Source organism: Orycteropus afer, unplaced genomic scaffold (genome assembly GCF_000298275.1).
Source record: "Orycteropus afer afer isolate SDZICR_OR568_19922 unplaced genomic scaffold, OryAfe1.0 scaffold00199, whole genome shotgun sequence".
Taxonomy (NCBI): Eukaryota; Metazoa; Chordata; class Mammalia; order Tubulidentata; family Orycteropodidae; genus Orycteropus; species Orycteropus afer.
Genome location: NW_006921786.1, coordinates 4098389 through 4119615, shown reverse-complemented (window position 1 = coordinate 4119615; position 21227 = coordinate 4098389). Strand labels below are relative to the sequence as shown.

At 39.0% G+C, this 21227-nt stretch overlaps 2 protein-coding genes across 2 annotated transcripts in view; one reads left to right on the top strand and one right to left on the bottom strand.

Moving 5' to 3' along the window:
• The window catches only part of MAP2K4 (mitogen-activated protein kinase kinase 4), a 220528-nt gene that overhangs the window by 132419 nt on the left and 66882 nt on the right, over positions 1-21227 (bottom strand). The window lies entirely within an intron of this gene.
• LOC103203093 (non-histone chromosomal protein HMG-14-like) lies at positions 19658-19936 on the top strand. The gene has a single exon (XM_042781945.1). It carries the CDS (start codon positions 19658-19660, stop codon positions 19934-19936), a length of 279 nt encoding a protein of 92 aa, XP_042637879.1.

Here is a 21227-nt window from a genome sequence, read left to right as displayed (position 1 = left end):
ATCTGTGCCGTCAGGGTCGCTCAGGCCGCTGCCAGACTGCAGCTCCGTGTGTCTCCTTTTTTGGTATTTTCACACAAATTCTTCTGCTAGTTGGGGTTTAGTCCACTTTTGTATCCTTCCCTTCAAGGCTCAGGGGTCCAAGATTATCTTCTGTGTCTGTGTTAATTGGTTTCCCTTTTCTTTGCTGAAGAGCGTCTGTGCAGTCCTTCTGCCTAGTCCGCCATCTTGCCGGAACTCCCATGATATCTGGGGTATTTTTAAATCCGTTGTTATTGTTGCTGTTGTTGTTAGATGCTGTCAAGTAGTTACAACTCATACTAACCTCTATGCACAACAAATCAAAACACTGCACTATCCTCACAATCACTGCTATGTTTAAACCCCTTATCCTGCTTGAATTTTAGGTTGTAAGTATAAACTACAATCAATCACCTTAATTTGATCCCAGTTTGTGTTTTAAACCTTATCTCACTCTACCTCTTTAGAGTATGCTATATACCACTAGGAAAATAAAAAGTTAAAATCTAATTGTAGTTGGATCCAAGAAATTTGAACATTTCTGTGATGCTAGTTAGGTTTAATCATACAAGCTAATATAAGTACATAACTGCAACTGATGTACAAGATGTTTTGTTAAAAGAAGGGAAAAAGAACCACTTCTTGCCTCAGCTTCGTAATATCTCAATTTGGTGTTAAGGATATGCATATTCAAAGAATAACAATTCAATTAGAAAGAAAATAGAGACTTTATTTATCCTCAACCTTCCAGGAAACCTTCCCTGTAGATACCCAGTTCATAGCAAACCCTTGACCTACAGTCCTAGTAGCAGAGTATACTGTTTAATACTATTTAATCTTCTTGTTGTTATTATGTGCCATCAAGTCGGACCCGACTCACAGCGAACCCTCCTTGGGTTTCCGAGTCAGTATCACTACAGAAATAGATTGCCCAAGACTCGACGGCACATAACAACAACAACAACAACAACCTTCTTTCCGAGGAGTGGCTGGTGGGTTTGAACTGCCAGCCTTCTGGTTAGCAGTCAAGTGCCTTAGGCACTACGCTACCAGAGCTCCTGTTTAATCTTAGTGAATTCTAATTTGGATCCAAAACCTTAGCCCATTCTTTTCTGAATGCTAACAAACTACTTAAAATAAGACTATAATTTTCTGGGAAATCAACATTAAAAATTCTTATCCAAGTTTCTTAAAATCCAGTCCTTGAAAAAAAAAAAAAAAATACAGGGAGAATTTCTGGTAAGTTGGCAGAATAGGCAGAAAGACTACACAGACACTCTTCAAGAAAGAAAAGGGGAACCGATTAACACAGATACAGAAGATAATCCTGGACCCCTGAACTAAACTCCAACTATTAGAACAATCTGCATGAAAACACCAAAAAAGGGGACAAACAGATCTGGGGTCTGGCAGCGGTCCTGATGGCACACACAGCTTGACTATCGCCAGCCAAGCAGTGTTAGGACCTAAGAATTAACCTAAAAATCAGCCCTGCTAGCCAGGGACTACATGGAGGATTGCACTCGTGGCTGGTGAATAAAAGGGGAAGCAGCAAAGAGGAAAGCGGGCTGAGCTATGGACTTTTAAGGCTGTCCAGAGGGTGCAGCCATTTTGAATGTTTACAAGCAGTTTGACCATTTTGGATATTTAAAGTGACAGTATTTTACCAAATTCCAGGGACTTAAGAATAGGCTCCATTTGCCGAGGACCACAAGGGCATTCCAGACGCCAACGACTGGAAAGGTGCAATATTCCCCTTGTTACTCTTACACCCTACATACTCTTGGTGAACGGGCAATACGGCCGTCCCTCACTCCCACCAACCTTCTGCACTGGCTGGAATTCCATCAGTCTGTATGCTCAGACCAAGCCTGGGTGCCCTGCCCTGCCCACATTTTTTGTTTTTAAGTTTGTTTGTTACTGTCTCTTTTAAAATTATTTTTATTATTATTACTGTCCTTTTTATTATTATTCTTTATTCTTCCCTTCCCAGGTTTGAGTTTTCAGCTTTTTCTCTCTTCCCTGTTACTGGTTCCAATTTTTTTCTTTCTCGTGGTTAACACTGTAACTTTTTTTCTTTTTGCATTTTTTCTATTGATTTTTTCATTATTCTCCTACTCTAAATTTTTTTTTTTTCTTATTGCCCTCTCCCCAGATATTGCAGGGGTTTTTTGTTTTGTTTTGTTTCTTTGTTTTTTTTTTTTTTTTTTTCTTTTTCCTTTTTCTGGTGATTGTTCTTGTGTGTTTCTGCAGTGTGTTTTTGTCTGCTTGGTTTTATTTTTTTGATGGTTTTTCAATTTTTGTTTTTGTCTGAGTGAGAGACAGCAACTGTACCCATACAATGCAACCACACCCACACCTCCTACAGCTCCACTTACTGAGTGAGAGCCACCACATCTTTCTCTACCAACTTGCCAATGATAAATGGCCACCAAGAAGAACCTGACTCACACTTACAACTCTTCATGAACAGTTAACAGAGATCTAAATACAACAACATCAGAATGTCTCAGAGAAAACAGAGCATCATAGTCCACACAAAGAAGCAAGGTAAAGCAGAAAAAACAAGGGACCAGGATACACACCCAGAACACATCCCTGAGGAAGAAACAGCACTGGAACTCCATGATAAGGAATTCAGAAGAATTATATTTAAGTATCTTCAAAGGATTGAGACACAGATCAAGGAAAACACTGACAAAATTAAGGAAAATACAGACAAAACCCTGTAACAATTTCAGAAGAGAGCACAAAAACAAAATGAAAACTAAGAAATGATACAAAATCTACAAACAGAAGTCCAGAATATTAATACTAAATTGTCAGAAACAGAAATAGATAACACATTGAAAGGGCAAAGGAGTAGAATTGATGCAATGGAAGACAGAATTAGTGAGACTGAAGACAAATACCTGAACACTTCTCTGGAAAGGAATCAATCAGGAAAAATATCAAAACAAAATGAAAAAAAGCCTAAGGTTCATGTAGGATACTATCAAATGGAATAGCACAGTGGCTAAGGCACTTGACTGCTAACCAGAAGGCTGGCGGTTCAAACCCACCAGCCACTCCTCAGAAGGAAGGTTGAGCAATCCTACTTCCGTAGTGATACTGCCTCGGCAACCCAAGGAGGGGTCGCTATGAGTCGGGGCCGACTCGACGGCAAATAACAACAACAACAACAATCAGAATTTCAGAACAGGAAGAGAAAAATAAAACCACTGAGAAAATTGTCTGAGATTTGTTGGAAGAGAACTTTCCTGATATGATGAAAGATGAGAATATATCCATTCAGGAAGTCCAACAAACACCCAACACAAAAGACTCCAAAAGAAAATCAAGAAGACATATCATCATCACACTCATCAAAACCAAAGACAAAGAAAGAATCCTGAAAGCTACACAGGAAAAACAAAAAGTTACTTAAAAAGGAAAAGCAATAAGAAAAAGCTGTGATTTCTCAGGAGAAATGATGCAAGCAAGAAGACAATGGGATGGTATATATAAAACCCTGAAAAAGAAAACATTTCCAAAATGTCCCTCAGATAAGATGGTGAAATTAGGAGATTTTGAGATAACCAGAAATTTTAAGAGATTTTGTTAAAACCAGACCAACCTTACAAGAGATACTAAAGGGAGTCCTTTGAACAGAGAACCAATAATAGCAAACAACTGACCATTATTACACAAGATGACTGGGGCAGTTATGTTTGTGAGTCAACTTGGCTGGGCCTGGTGGAGTGGCTGGGCAGCTGGTGGTAGTTATTCCTCATGATGAAACTGGCAATCAACTCCATGGTGGGATCTTACCACAAGCAGCTGAGTAGCTGCCTTTGGGATGTGGTCTGCTCCCTGTATATAAGGAGAAGCTTTGAGAATGGTCTCTAGCCTATGGCACGCTTGGACCCCACAGGTAGCTGTGTTGTTGCTCAGCAGCCTGCTATGCTCTGCCGACCTTGGGACTTACAATGGACTTAAGTAAATGGCCTGCCGTGTGGTTTGGTAAGATCGGGACTGTGCCTTTTTACTTGTCAACCTTGGGGCTTCTCAGCTTCAGCAGCGAGCAGCTAGACCCCAAGGTTGAGGGGCTTTCACTAAGCCCCTAGAGCTTGGCACTTTGAACTTGGACTTAAAGCCTCCAAATTGTAAGAATAAACTTCTGTTTGTTAAGGCCATCTCATGTGAGGCATATTCCTGTCAGAGCGGCACCAAGTAACCAGAACAATGATATAACCCAGAAACCAACACTGCTATGGATGTATCCAAAGTAAAATAAGCTTTCAAGATTATAAACTGGGAACTAGAGACATTGATTGGCAAATGAGGACAACTACAAACAAAGAAGGGGGGAAAAGAGTGTAGTTACAGAACTTCTAAATGGTGAGGAAGTCAAGAGAGTTGCAAGATAGAATGGACTGCTCTAAACTCAGAGAGAAAATTATAAATCACAGGGTGACCGCAAAGAAAAATGATAAAAAACTTCACATCACAATAAAAAAGAGGACAAACACAAACATTTAGCAAATGCTAAAACAAGAGCAACAAAGGAAATGATAAAATGATAAACATAATGAGCTAAGCAGAGAAAATTATATGGAACAAAGAATCCAGTAACACCACTAAAAACACATAACAAAATGACAACAACCAATCCATACTTGTCAATAATTATATTGAATGTTAATGGAATAAATGCACCATTCAAGAGCTGCAGACTGGATAAGAAAACATAACCCATCAATATGCTGTCTACAAGAGACACACCTTAGAGAAAAAGACAAAAACCGACTGAAAATCAAAGGTTAGAAAAAGATACATCAAGCAAATGGCAGCCAAAAAAGAGCAGGAGTGGCAAAGTTAATTTCTGATAAAATGGACGTTAAGACAAAAACCATCATATGAGACAAGGAAGGACATTATATAATGATGAAAGGATCATTTGAACAAGAAGATATAACCACAATAGACATCTATGGACCCAATTAAAGAGCTCTGATATATATAAATCAGACTTTAAAAGAGTAGAAAAGGCAAACAGATGACTCCTCTGGTAGCACAGTGGCTAAGGCACTTGACTGCTAACCAGAAGGCTGGCAGTTCAAACCCATCAGCCACTCCTCAGAAGAAAGGTGGGGCAATCTACTTCCACAGTGATACTGTCTCAGAAAGCCAAGGAGGGGTTGCTATGAGTCGGGTCTGACTCAATGGCACATGACAACAACAACAACAACACAGTCATAGTGGGAGACTTTAATATATCACACTTAATGAAAGACAGAACTGGAGAGAAACTCAACAAAGATGCAGAAGAGCTAAACAATACAATCCACCAACTTGACCTTATAGACATCTCCAGAGCACTTCACCCAACAACAGCAAAATATACATTCTTTTCCAGTGCACATGGAACATTCCCCAGGATACATCATATATTAGGCTATAAAGCAAGCCTTAAAAAATTTAAAAATACTGCAAAGTATCTTCTCAGATCACAATGCTATCAAATTAGAAATCAACAACAGGAAGATCAATGGAAAAAGAGTAAACACACGGAAACTGAACAACAGCCTCTTTACGAAAAACTGGGTAAGAGAAGAAATAAAAAATGAAATTCAAAAATTCCTTGAATCAAGCAAGAATGAAAACACAACATACCAAAATCTTTGGGATACAGCAAAAGCAGCAATGATCAGAGGCCAATTTATAGCAATAAATGCACACATCAAAAAAGATGAAAGAGCCAAAATCAACTCTTTAAAGCAACATCTCAAACAAAAAGAACAGCAAGAAAAGCCTAAAATCACAAGGAAGGAAATAATAGATTCAAGCAAAAATCAATGAAACAGAAAATAAATAGACAATAGACTAGAAACTGGGTTTTTTAAAAAAAAGATTAATAAAATTGACAAACCACTGGCAAATTTAACAAAAGAGAAAGAATACAAATAATACAAACAAGAAACTAAATGGACGACATCACAACAGAACCAACCGAAATAAAAAGAGTATCAGGATCCTATGAAGAACTGTACTCCAACAAATTTTAAAATCTGGAAGAAATGAACAGGTTTCTAGAAAGACATCACCTTACCTAAACTAACAGACTGTTGTCGAAAAGTTGATCAGATTCATAATGAAAGAAGTTGAACAGGTCATAAAAAAAATTACCAACAAAAAAAAAGTCCTGGCCCATATGATTTCACCAAAGAATAATACCAAACATTCAGAGAAGAACTGACACCAATCCTACTCAAACAATTCCAAAACATCGAAAAGGATGGAATTCTCCCTAATTCATTTTATAAAGCAAGCATAACCTTGAAACCAAAACCAGGCAAAGATATCTTCCAAATTTCTTGGCATGACCGAGCGAGTGTCTCCAGTGGGGCATCCGTTTCTTGATACATCTCAATGGGTATTCCGTCAATTCCTGGAGCCTTGTTCTTCACCAACTCCTTCAGTGCGGCTTAGACTTCTTCCTTTAATACCATTGGTTCTTGATCATATTCCACACTTTCTGAAATGGATGAACATCAACCAGTTCTTTTTGGTACAGTTACTCTGTGTATTCCTTCCATCTTCTTTTGATGTTTCCTGTATCATTCAATAGTTCGCCCATAGAATCTTTCAATATTGCAATTCGAGGCTTAAATTTTTTCCTCAGTTCTTTCAGCTTGAGAAATGTCAAGTGTGTTCTTCCCTTTTGGTTTTCTAACTCCAGATCTTTGCACATTTCATTATAATAATTGGCTTTGTCTGCTCAAACTGCTCTTTGAAATCTTATGTTTTATCTTCATGTGCTTTAGCAACTTTCTGTTCAAGGGCAAGTTTCAGAGTCTCTTCTGACATCCATTTTGGTCTTTTCCTCCTTTCTCGTCTTTTTAATAACCTCTTACTTTCTTCATGGATGATGTTCTTGATGTCATCCCAGTTCTTCTGGTTGTCGCTCACTAGTGTTCAATGCATCAAATCTATTCTTTAGATGGTCTCCAAATTCAGGAGGGATATATTCAAGATCATATTTTGGCTCTCGTGGACTTGTTTCAATTGTCTTCAGTCTGAACTTGCATATGAGCAGTTGATGGTCTGTTCCACAATCATCAGCTCCTGGTCTTGTTCTGGCTGAAGATACTGAACTTTTCCTTTGCCTCTTCCGACAGATGTAGTCACTGTGATTTTGTGTATTCCATCTGTTGAAATCCATGTGTATAGCCACCATTTGTGTTGTTGAAAAAAAGGTATGTGCAATGAATAAGTCGTTAGTTTTGCAAAATTCTATCATGTGATCTCCAGCATAATTTCTGTCACCAAGGCCAAATTTTCCAACTACTGATATTTCTTCTCTGTTTTCAACTTTTGCATTCCAGTCACCAGTGAGAATTAACACATTTTGATTGCACGTTTAGTCAATTTCAGACTGCAGAAGTTGATAAAAATCTTCAGTTTCCTCATCATTGGCTTTGGGGGTTGGTGCATAAATTTGAATAATAGTAGTATTAACTGATCTTCCCTGTAGGTATATGGATATCACTGACAACATTGTACCTCAGGACAGATCTTGAAACATCCTTTATGATGATGAATGCTACGCCATTCCTCTTCAGTATGTCATTCCCGGCATAGCAGATCATATGGTGGTCTGATTCAGAATGGCCAAAAACAGTCCATTTCAGTTCACTAAAGCCTAGGATATCAACCTTTATGCATTCCATTTCATTTTTGACAACTTCTAATTTTCCTCGATTCCTAGTTTGTACATTCCACATTCCTATTATTAATGGATATTTGCAGCTGTTTCTCCTCAATTTGAGCCATGCCACATCAGCAAATGGAGGTCTCAAAAGCTTTACTTTATCCGTATCAGTAAGGTTGGTTCAACTGTCATGATGCAGCTCTTTCCTAGTCATATTCTGAAAGTTTTCTGACCTGCAGGGCTCATCCTTCTGCCTTGTATCAGATAATGTTTCCGGGCTTTTCATAAAGTGGTGTAGTAATGCTAAGACAGTGTTTCTCTGCTATTCATAAGGTTTTCCCTGGTCAATTCTTTGAGAAGTGGATGGCCACTTCCTTCTTCCTAGTCTGTCTCAGTCTATAAGCTGCAATGAAACTTGTGCACCATGTGCATCCCTGCCGGCACTTGAAACACCAGTGGCACAGCCTCAAGCCTCACAGCAACACACAAGCCACCATATTGCGACAAACTGACAGACAAGTTTGTCTCCCTTAGCTGTTCGAAACCTCTATGCCCTCCTCTTACCTGGACCCCTGGCTGATGCTCTGCACTGTCATCCCCTCTGACAAATAACCTGATTAAAAAATGGGCAGAAGACATGAACAAACACTTCACCAAAAAGAGGATATTCAGGCAGCCAACATATGTAGAAATCTCATGATCATCAGCCATTAGAGAGATGCAAATCAAAACAGCAATGATATAACATCTTGCTCCAGCACTAGTAGCAAAGTTCAACAAGACAGAGAATAACAAATGCTGATGAGAATGCAGAGAGATTGGGACTCTCATACACTGCTGGTAGGACAGTAAAATGGTAAAAACACTGTGGAAAGCAGTATGGCGGTTCCTTAAAAAGTTGGAATTAGCAATACCATCTGGCCCAGCCATTCCATTACTACGTATATATCCAACAGAAATGAAAGCCATGACAAGAATATACGCACACCCATGTTAATCGCAGCACTTTTTACAATAGCCAAAAGATGGAAACAACCTAGGTGTCCATCAACTGAGGAATGGATAACCAAACTGTGGTACATACACACAATGGAATACTATGCAAACCTAAAGAATAATGTAAATCTGCAAAATACCGCATAATGTGGAAGAACTTGGAGGACATTATGCTGAGTGAAATAAGTCAATCACAGAAGGACAAATATTGTATTAGTCCATTATTGTAAAAAGTCAAGGAAAGTTTATCTACGGAAGGAAATTTTCTTTGTTGGTTACCAGGTGTGGGAGGGGAGGAGGGGGGAACACTGTTAGATAGGTAGAGACCAGTATTGATTTGGGTGAAGAGTAGGGCAATGTACCAAATGTGAGTGAGCAACATGGTGGCATTGAGGAAGAGGAAGATATAGAGAGGTCCATGGGAGGTACAGACAACAAAGATAAACCCTTTTGCACATACAGTACTTCGCTGTCAGTGAAGACAAACCGGATATAAGGGTGGATAGATGGGTGGACAGGCTGAACTATTAGGTATCTCTGTGCAGGGGGTGGGGGTGCCCAAGATCATGTATAGGGTTGGCAGACAGTGTTTTTATAACTGTATTGCTATGTTCTGTTAAGAATTCCCAGATATACAGTAGAGCTGACAAGGGGCAAGGTTGTAGTCACTTCTTGGGCACAGCCAGCTACCCAGAGGGAGCGAGTAGTTGGACCTGTGGGCTCAGGACCATAGTCACAGGGGACATCAAGCTCAATTAGCATAACATATTAGACAAAAACATTGCTCCACATTCTAATTTGGCAAGTAGCGACTGGGATCTTAAAAGCTTGCAAGGAGCCATCTACATGCAACAATGGGTCTCTTCTCATTCAGAGCAAAGAATGAAGAAACCAAAGATGCATGGAGACTATTAGTCCAAGCAACTGGTACACCATGCGATCCTCAGCTTTTACAACCATGAGACCAGAAGAACTATAGATGGTGCCCAGCTACCACTGTCAACCATCTGGAGAGGGATCTATGTAGGAGGATAGAGTGGGAGAACAATGTGGAACAAAACTCAAAATCATTTAAAAAAAAAAAAAAAAGAAAGAAAGAAAGGGACAGGTTTGCTGGTCTGATAGAGCCTGAAGGAACCACTGAGACTATGGCCCCTAGCTGCCCTTCAGGTCTGGAACTGAAACTACTGTTGTGGCTTCCAGCCAAACAAAAGACAGGCTGTGGTGTAGTAAATTATTTAGTGTAGCTTTTCTACCCATAAGTCTTTGTAAACTCCAAGGTGGGATTTTCTATGAGCAACTGAGGAGCTCCTGATTGCTGAAGTTGTCCACCTGGAGTATTTCTGTTGGGAGTGGCACAAAACAGTGTTCTGGGAGGTGCCCACTCTCTCTCAGGTGCTTAGAGTTCTGATGCTATGATTGGCTAGTTTGGCCAACCTGCCGGACTCAAAAGGAGGTCTCCTAGAGGCAGAACTCTCTCTGATTGCTGGTTGAGGAAGATGTGCTGCTGAAAGAAACACGGGCTCCTGAGACACTCGTTGCTGGGAAAGAGACGCAAGAGAGACGCAATGCAGAGTGAGACACCGAGGGACCAGCACTGCTGGGAAAGAGACTGCGAGAGACTCTTGGCTGAGGGATGGTGGGCTGGGAGAGAGACAGCGTTCTTTCTGAACTTGAGTTGTAGCCTGGTGCTACCCTAATAAACCCTGTAATCTGTGAGTTCTGTGTGGCCACTGCAGCAAATTATCGAACCCAGGAGAGAGGTGGTGGGTGCTTTGGGAGGAACGGTTGGAGCAAGGGCTGGAGGGAGGCAGCATGTCTGGCCTTGCAGTAATAGGCCTTGGTTTACTGCTGGTAATCCTGCCTTCCCCTTGTAGGGTTAGAGGAGGTCAGAACATGTGGCCTCCTTGCCGTTTTTGCACAGGCATATGAACTGAACATTTACATTAGGTAGATACACTCCTTGGAGAGAAAAATCATGGAAGAATTAAAGGGCTGTGTATGCACAGGGAGATAGCTCAGGGGACAAGAGCGTATGGAGGAAAGGACACAAGGAAGAGGTTAACTATGGGGAGGAAGTGGAAGGGGAGCTGTTGCATTTTGGGAAACTGTGGTCAATGTCATGAAACAAAGTGTATGTGAACTGCTGTATGGAAATTAATTTGCTCTGTAAACTTTCAACCAAGTCATAATTTAAAAAAAAAAAAAGAGAGAGAGAGAGAGATCATGCTATATGTTTGGTCTATATTTAAATTGGTGTCCCTTGTCATACAATGAAGTTAGAGTTGCAAAAGCTGTAGGACACTGTCCTATTACATTAGAGTTGAATATTGCCAAATTTTCTATCCATTACAACTCCCAACACCAACTTCAGTGTAGACCAGGCCTGCCCTACAGCGGTGTTTTGAACAGTAAATCATAAAATTGAACATCTGTGAGTGAACATTTAAGAGGATAACATCCACAAATCACATGCTGCAACAGTCTATGCAGTACATATTACTAACAATAAGATAACCAAAAAAAAAAAAAAAAATGTAAGTGCAGTTCACCATAATGCAAAGACAAAATACACTGGGAACTATCTGTAAAAAACTTAATCTCTAGGCCTCAGTGCCTAAAGTCATCTTAGATCAGGTATCTCCTATTTTTTATGTCTAAGGGGCTGAGATGCATGCAATTTACTGGAAAATCTTAATTGATATAACGCTTCCAGTTCAATACAACATTCTGAGCACTCTAGTTTACATTTCAACAAACGTTAGAATGACAAACGGCAAATAGCAGGTGAAATGTGAGGTTCCAGATCCAGAGTATAGAGGACAGGAGTGAAACACAGAGCTAAAGATGAGGCTTAACAGAAAGCAGTTTCCTTACCAACCAGCTCCCCCACTTCAGCAAGGAAATGCTGGCACTGTTTATCCCCAGGCAAAAAACCAGCAGAATTTTCTCTAAAGATACTGCCCTAACTATCTCAGGAAATGAAGGGAATCCAGTGTAGATGTTGGAACTGCAGAGGGAAGCCTCCTCTCTGCAATCTCACCTGTGTACCTTAATGTAAAATGCCTGATTTCATAGAGATAATCACCAGAAAAATTAAACAGAAATTGTTAAATAAGATTGCTTCAAAGGAGTAGGACTGGGGGAGAAACTGGAGATGACTGTTTTTCATGAAAGCCCTCACTGTACTATTTGATTTCTCACCACATGTATACATTACTTTTTAAACACTTAAGAATACACCCAAATATGCTAAATGAGATTTCCAGTAGATGCATGGATAGCTCATGTCTACCATCTTTAACTATGGCTTGCAAATGTCCCCACAAGAAGAGGACAACGTCATATATCATCTTTTCCTGCCAGGCCCAATAGTTTGCATACTCCCATAATGCTGTCACTGATCCTCACTCAAAGTCTCTCCAACTACCGTCAAGTCTCAAGCTTGCTGACACATATACTGCAGTGTACACTCTACATTGCTACTCTACCATCCATTTACTAAATCTACTTTTTTGAATTATACATATTTCACCACTGCCATAATCTCATCCCTCAAAACTCTGATTCTTATTTTGAGAACAACTATCTTTCATTAAAGATGGAAGGCTGCTATGATTTAGAATAGACTCAATGGCAGTGGGTTTGGTTAGGTTTTTAGTATCTTTCATTAAATTCTCTTACTCTTTTTGGAGGATGAGAGTTGAGGACAGAGGTAAATGTGGAAGCTTTACATATTGCTCTTCATCAGTTAACTGTAAGTAGTTCAGTACATTTTCTCTTGTGAATATTTTAGTACAATCTCTACTCTACTGGTTATGCTTGTAACACAGAGGCTATTTTTATGGTTTCAACTGGCCTTCATCATCTTTTCCTTGAAAACTAAGTTTAACATCCTCTATCAGGGAAGGAGCTCTGGTGGCATAGTGGGTAAGGCATTTGACTAATCAGAAGGTCAGCAGTTTAAACCCACCAGCCGCTCCATGGGAGGAAGATGAAGCAATCTACTTCCGTAAAGATCTACAGCCTTGGGAAACCCAATGTGGGTCACTATGAGTCAGAATTGACTCAATGGCAGTGGGTTTGGTTTTGGTTTGGTTTGGGTTTTGGTTACCAGGTTACCACATCTCCTGTAAGGTACATTATTCATAAGTTTCAAAAGGAAACTTGACAAAAGCTGACTATTCTTAACATAGAGGAAGGCCTAAGAAACCAAGTAGTACAATCAGGTGAATTGTGCTCCCCAACAAAAAAAGGTATGTCCACCTAGAACCTCAGAATATGACTTGATTTAGAATAAGGGTCTTTGGAGATATAATTAAGGTTAAGGCTCTCCAGAAGAAATCACTCCAGATTAGTGTAGGCCTCAAATCCAACAATGAATATCTTTAAGCAACAGAAGACAGACAAAGACACACAGACAGACAAATAGGGTAAAAGGCCCTGTGAAGATAGAGGCAGGAACTGAAGTTACACTACCAAAAATCACGGAATACCAGAAACCACCAGAAGCCGAAAGAAGCAAGGAAAGATTCTAGAGGCTTTGGAGGAAGTATGGCCCTGACAACATCTTAATTTCATTCAGACTTCTATGAGCAAATAAAGTTCTGCTGTTTTAAACTACCAAGTTTGTGGTAATTTACCATACCTTCTAAACCAGGAGTCACTAAACTTTTTCTTAAAACAGCCAGATAGTGAATACTTTAGACTTTGCAGGCCAGACAATCTCTGTCACAACTACTCAACTCTGCCATTATAGAATGAAAGTAGTCACTCTATAATAAAAGTTTTTGAGGTTAGATCACCAGGCCTGTCCTCCAAATTGCCTCTGGTGGGTTTGAACTGCCAACCTTTTGGTTAGTAGTACACCATTTAACCATTTATGTCACCCAAGCTATTCATCTAAATGATAACTATCATTTAAATGATCTAAACAATAGCTATTAATTTTTCCTATCCTTTTTCAAATTTACAAGTATGCTGTAGAAGATAAGAAGTTCCAATTATCTACCTAAGTTCTACAGTTTTATTTCCATAATTTAATCTTGAGGTACACTTCAGACTTTTTCCAAAACTCCCCCACAAATTAAAAAAGAATGGGACTAGGGGTCTGATGATCCTTCTCTTATTCTCTCACTAAGAAAGCAGCAAACCTCTATATTAAACAGCTTCGGCATCTCTTATATCTATGTATCTTTCAGTAAGTCATAGCTAATTACCGTAACAATTTTTTTCTTCTTCGACCTGGAAAATTTAATTCCTTAAACTTGCCAATACCAGCTAATTTTACCTTGAATGAATAAATACCATCTTGTACCTAGAAGTACCATTCCTAAGAATCTTTCATTATCTGATTTACTGAAAGTGTATGTTCTCCTCTTATTTCATTATCAAAGTCTTCTACTTCACTTATCTTGATCTTCATCTCCTTCCAATGCCATCAAATACATCTTTCTTCCCAGACTATTTCTTCCTTCTTTTCCCCTAAACACCCTTGATCCATCAAGCCAGCACATACTAAATGCCACAAGCTGTTTACTCTTTCCTAAGCATATATATATACCTAGTAATCCTCCTTAGACAGGAAAATAAACATAGCACATACCCTGCACACCACTGCAACTGTTCTTCTGTGTCCATATGTTAGGATGTCTAGATGAATACTGCTTTATGCATCCTTCTGCAATGCAGCTCTGTTAATTCCGGAAATTTCCACGTACACTTGGTCTGTCAGTTGCCATGGAAACTGTCTGCTTCCTGGCACTACTAACAAAATGAGTATCTATGCTTATATCTAAAATGAGGCAAAAGGAAAATTGAAAAAAAGAAAGATGTCCACAAGAATTGCTCAAATGTGCCAAATATAAATTTTCAATTATCATGCTCATATTTAATGAAGAGAAGATACTAGAAAAATCTACAGTATTTTGAAGCAGTACTAATCTCTGAAATAGAAAGAAATGCTTTTATCATCAAGGAAATGAGTAATACTAAAGAAAACAAGGTAAACATTAATTTTGCATTCTGCTGGTATAGAGTACCATATATTCCTTAAGAGCTGATTCTGTGCCAGCTGAACATACTATTAGAATAATTTTTTTATTAGAATAATTTTGGAGGGCTGTGCTTCTTATAGATAAGGTTAGGAAAGCAGCCCTCAACCAACAGGTTACATTTTTTTCCTTAAGATTCAATCTCCAATGATGGCTAAAACCACTTCCCCCTCAAATAGGTAAGAGATTGGAGTAGTTAAAAGTATATCTGAGGGGTCTTCACCAACACAGAAGCCTTACTAATACTCTCAGAACATTAAGCATAGTTAACCACAATACCCTCCTACACTCTTTGAAATACAAGCATACCTCAGAGATATTGCAGATTCAGTTCCAGACCACCACAATAAAGCTAGTATCTCAATAAAGCAAGTCACACTACTTTTTTTGTTCCCTAGTGCACATAAAAATTATGATGCACTATACTGTAGTCCATTAAGTGTGCAACAGCATTATGAAAAAGTGTGAAATATTGTGAGTTACTGAAATTTGACACAAAGATATGAAGTGAGCACTTGGAAAAATAATGCCAACAGACGTGCTCAAAGCAGTATGGTCACAAACCTTCAATATGTAAAAAGTGCAATTATCTACAAAGCACAATAAAACCAAGTACACCTGTAGTACTTGATTTCACACCACACACTAATGATACACGCCTACTTTATGGCCTCTTTCATGCATTTTTATCTGACCCTCCTCCTCTACCCAACCTCTGAATGTCAGATTTCCCCAGGGGTCAAACCTACACCTAATTCTCTCACCAAGATAAACTCTCTTACTAGACAACCTTCCCTATGGCAACAACTATCAACTTTTTATCTCCAATCTAGACACTCCCTCCTCTGAGCACCAGTCTCTTACTTTTTAACTGTGTCTTTGATAACTTTAATCAGATATTTCAACAGCATCTCAAATTTAACATAATAAGCTGAATTCTTGTTCTTCCATGCCTCCTCAGCCACAGACACTCTATAGCCAGTGGTCCTCAACTCAGTAATGACAAATGAACCCATTTGGTCAAGCCTACGTTCATATTACTGCTGCTGCTGTTGTTGTTAGGAGTCATAGACTCGGCACTGACTCATAGTGATCCCTATGCACAACAGAACAAAACACTGCCCAGTCCTGTGCCATCCTCACAATGCTTGCTATGCTTGAGAGCATCATCGCAGCCACTGTGTCAGTCCATCTCATTGAGGGTCTTCCCTTTCTTTGTTGACCTTCTACTTTACCAAGCATGATATCCTTCTCCAGAGAACAGTCCATTCTAATAACATGACCAAAGTAGGTGAGACAAAGTCTGGCCATTCTCCCTTACATGGCGCATTGCAACTGCACTTCATCCAGGACAAATTTGTTCCTTCTTCTGGCAGTCCATGGTATTTTCAGTATTCTTTGCCAATACCACAATTCAAAGGCATCAACAACTCTTTTTCAGTCTTCACCTTATTCACATTATTACTATATTTTTGTCTCCTTCCAAAATCTCTTTGGAGTCTGTCCACTTCCCTCCACTTCCACTGCCTTCAGCCTATTAATATGTTTTATTTTTAAATGTTTGTCAATATGTTTAATAATGGTAATAATGTTTCAGTTACACTACCACACTCTTATTCAGTAAAACCAGTTGTCATTGAGTCAACTCCATCTCACGGTGACCCCATGTGTGTCAAAGTAGAACTGTGTTCCATAGGGTTTTCAATGGCTGACTCTTCAGAAGCAGCTCACTAGGTCTTTCTTCCAAGCTTCCTTCTGAGTGGACTCAAACTTGCTACTTTTTGGTCAGCAGGCAAGTGCATTAATCTTTCATACCACTCAGGTCTCCCTAATTCCATTTTTACTTTCCTCCAATACATTATCACAAGATATCTGCAGTATAAGATGATACAACCTTGTTTGCTGAAAGCAAAGAGGACTTGAAGCACTTACTGATGAAGATCAAAGACTACAGCGTTCAGTATGGATTACAGCACAACATAAAGAAAACAAAAATTCTCACAATTGGGCCAATAAGCAACATTATGATAAACGGAGAAAAGATGAAAGCTGTCAAGGATTTCATGTTACTTGGATGTACAATCAACGCCCATGAAAGCAGCAGACAAGAAATCAAACATTGTATTACACACTGGGCAAATGTGCTACAAAAGACCTCTTTAAAGTATTCAAAGGAAAGATGTCACTTTGAGGACTCCAGTATACTTTTCCCAACCCATGATAGTTTCAATCACTTCATATGCATGCAAAAGCTGGACAATGAGTAAGAAAGATTGTAGAAAAATTGATGCATCTGAATTTTAGCATTGGCAAAGAATGTTGAATATACCATGGACTGCTAGAAAATGAAAAAATCTGTCTTGGAAGAAGTACTGCCATAATTCTCCTCATAAGCAAGGACAGTGAAATTTCATCTCATGTTCTTTTTACAAGTTATCAGGATAACTGCAGAAGGACATTATGCTTGGTAAAGAAGAGGGTCAGTGTAAAAGAGAAAGACCATCAACAAGATGGACTAACACAGTGGCTGCCAACAATGAGCTCAAACATAGCAATGCTTATGAAGATGGCACAAGACCAGGTAATGTTTATTTCTGTTGTACACAGGGTCACTACAAGTCAGAACTGACTCACTGGTACCTAATACCACTAATAAACATTCCATATAGCAGCAAAATATTATCTTCAAAGTGTTAAATTAGCTTATGACACTCAGTTGCTTCATACCCTTCCATGGCTTCCCACTGCACTATGGATATCATCCTCTTTACCTACACGGCCCTACATTATCTAGCCAATGGCTACCTCTCCACCCTTATCTGAGATCTACTTTCCCCCTTATTCAATCACTATCCATTCAAAATAGCATTCTTTCAGTTCCATGAAAAGCCCAATCTTTCCCACCTTGGCAACTCCAAATACATGCTACTTACCAGGACTTGATTCTATTTGGAAGACTCACTAGCCCCTTTCTCAAATCAAGGAAAAACTTTTTCAGGTTTAGAAGTCTTCAATGGCTACTTATTTACCACCCCTCTTTCTTTCCCATTCTCCACCACCACTACATGAAAATTAGGTCCCACTTTTAGTCTCTCATGACTTCTGGTCCTTTTCCTTCATTTGCTCTATTTATAATTCTATATAGCTATAAATGTCTGTTCCTATCTCTAAATCTTAAGTTTCACAAAGGAGCAATCATTTCTCTTTTTTCTAACATGAAATTAAATACCCACAGGAGCAATGGTGGTTATTAGCACATAATTGGCAAATTCTCATATTTTCAACTACTTTCCATGCAGGAGACCCGAATTCAATTCCTGGCCTATGCATTTGATGTGTAGCCACCACTCATCTATCAATGGAGGTTGCTTGTTGCTATGATGTTGAGCAGGTATCAGTGGAGCTTACAGACTAAGACTGACAAGGAACAAAGGCCTGACAATCTACTTCCAAAAATCAGCCAATGAAAACTCAATGGATCAGATTTCTGACAGGTATCAGTCAATCACAAGCTTTGATGTACTTCCTGTACTGTATGAGATATCCTTGTATTCACTCCCTAATCTCCACCCCCCACCCCACCGGGCAAGCATTCAACTCTGAAGATAAGGAGAAATATACCTCTTATATCTGATTTCTGCAGCTCCTCATAGTCAGGAAAGTATGATAGTACCCATCTGTGTGAACCTGCAGTGCACTCTGTACCACTGGTTCTCCACAAGGGCTAATTTTACACTCCCAAACATTTGGCAATACCTGGAGGCATTTTTGTCACAACTGACACAGAAATGCTACTGGCATCTAATGGGTAGAGATCAGTGATGCTACTAAACATTCTACAGTGCGACAGCCCTCCCAACAAGGCATTACCTAATCTAAAATGTAAGTAGTGCCAAGATTAAGTAGACTTTTGAACAGCTACTTCCACAGTCTCTTCAAGACAAGAGAAAGGTCCAAAAACTCAATTTATGAAGGATTAAACATTTTTTAACCAAAAAAGCACAACATTTCAATTGCACAGAGTTGTTTCTTAAAACAGTTTTTAAAGAAAAATTAAAAATGATAAAATGGCTATCAATAACGAAATAAATATATTAAAATATATCTTTGTTGTTGTTATGTGCCGTCAAGTAGGCCCGACTCATATCTACACAATATAAAGGAGCTCTGGTAGCACGGTGCCTAAGGCACTTGACTGCTAACCAGAAGAAGGCTGGCAGTTCAAACCCACCAGCCACTCCCTGGAAGGAAGGTTGGGCAATCTACTTCCGTAGTGATACTGCCTCAGCAACCCAAGGAGGGGTCGCTATGAGTCAGGTCCGACTTGACAGCACACAACAACAACAACAACATACAATATAATGCTATATAACTGATTGAAAAAAGAATAGGATATATGCTAATAAACATATACCTCTAAGAAACATCTTCAAGATGTAATAAATGAAAAAAATCAAGGTACAATGTACAATAAAATTGCTTCTCATAAGATTTACATAAATTATTATATATTCTAGGAGCTCTGGTGGCATAGCGCCTAAGGCACTTGACTGCTAACCAGAAGGCTGGCAGTTCACTCCTCGTAAGCAAGATTAGCCAATCTACTTCCATAGTGGTAGAGCCTCAGAAACCCAATGAGGGTCATCATAAGTTGGATCGGACTCAACAGCAGGAAGTTTATTATATATTCTGATGTATGAATAACTTTTTCTACTATACTTTTTCTATTATACTTAATAGTGGTTATCTTTGATCCGGTTCTTCCACTGCCCCTGCCACGGGTCCTAGCAGCTCGGGCGGCGGGCTGAACAGCAGTGGCCAGAGAACCCAGCTTCAGAAAGGCTCTCGGCACGCCATGGCCTGCAGGCACCCAGCACATGCACTCCTCGCTACCAAAATGCCCAAAAGCAAGGTCAGCTCTGCCGAAGGGGCGGTAAAGGAAGAGGGCAAGAGGAGATCAGCGCGGTTGTCAGCTAAACCTGTTTCTACAAAAGAGGAAATGAAGCCAAAAAAGGCAGCAGGAAAGGATAAATCAACAGACAAGAAAGTGCAAACAAAAGGAAAAAGAGGAGGAAAGGGAAAACAGGCTGAAGTGGCTAACCAAGAAACTAAAGATTTACCTGCAGAAAATGGAGAAACTAAAAACGAGGAGAGTCCAGCCTCTGATGAAGCATGAGATAAAGAAGCCAAGTCTGATTAATGTTTGTCTACCATGTCTTATCAGTAGTCCCTGTATCTCCTTTCTTGTACAATCCAGAGGAATATTTTTATCAACTATTTTGTAAATGCAAGTTTTTCAGTAGCTCTAGAAACATTTTTAAGAAGGAGGAAATCCCACTTCATCCCATTTTTTAAGTGTAAATGCTTTTTTGTTTGCTTGTTTAAAAAAAAAAAAATGAAATCATTTGCTGATTGTTTATTTTTTGGTACAACCAGAAAATAATGGGATGTCAACTTGTGGGAGGCTTTGACTATTTTGGGTGTCAGCATAACATTCCAGGGGGGGAGGGCAGTTTTTATATCCCATAATACCAGGCTGACTTGATGGCAATTTGGAGTTGCAGTCATGCATTTATATGACTTCAACATTTTAATTGCTTCTATTTTCATGTTACTTTTGATAGAATTGCTAAAACCAGTCCCTCATCATGGCTCTCCCTGTCAGAAGTGTGTGCATGCTTTACCATCTCTGCTTATGGTAGTCCAGTTCTCGTAATAACTTTGTTATGTGCTGTGAAAGACTGAAATTTGAGTGTGTAGTGTGTGTGATAATAAATTGTGAATTAGTGAGACTTATGATGTAACAGCTTGTCAACAGTTGAATATAATGGTACTTGATAACCTCTTAAGGAAAATTTGCCTCCAGATTTAAAGCTGCAAAGTCACTGGAATTTAGAAAAGAATTATAACTACATGGAATTTTAGATTTCTGGTACGTACATTAAGAATTGTGTACAAATTGTTCATAATGTCTCTGTATTGACCCTTAAAACAACCAATAAAATACCAATTACGAAAGGATTAAAAAAAAATAATGGTTATCTTTGAAGAGAAGTATTGAGGGCATGAAGCTTATTTTCTATTTTTTAGTTTGTTGTACCAATTGAATTCTCTCACCAGAGCATGTATTACCCATTTTTTAAAAAGTAACATGAACTATCTGGACAGTAAGATTCTGGGTCATCTGGGTTTTCTTCTTTATATTTTTCTGTATTAAAAAAAGAAGTGTTCCTTATAAAGCACAATAAAAATAATATGTCCCTAGACTTTTTCAAAGAGAATCCAAGTCCTTAGGGGTACACTACACCTGATGTGATTCGATAAATGCTCTAGGTCAATACTCAAAAGATACTTCTTAAAAATTTCACTCTAACTCTCAGCAAAATAGGAATAGAAGGGACATTCCTCAACATAATAAAAGGCATTTATGCAAAACCAACAGCCAACATTACCCTCAATGGAGAGAG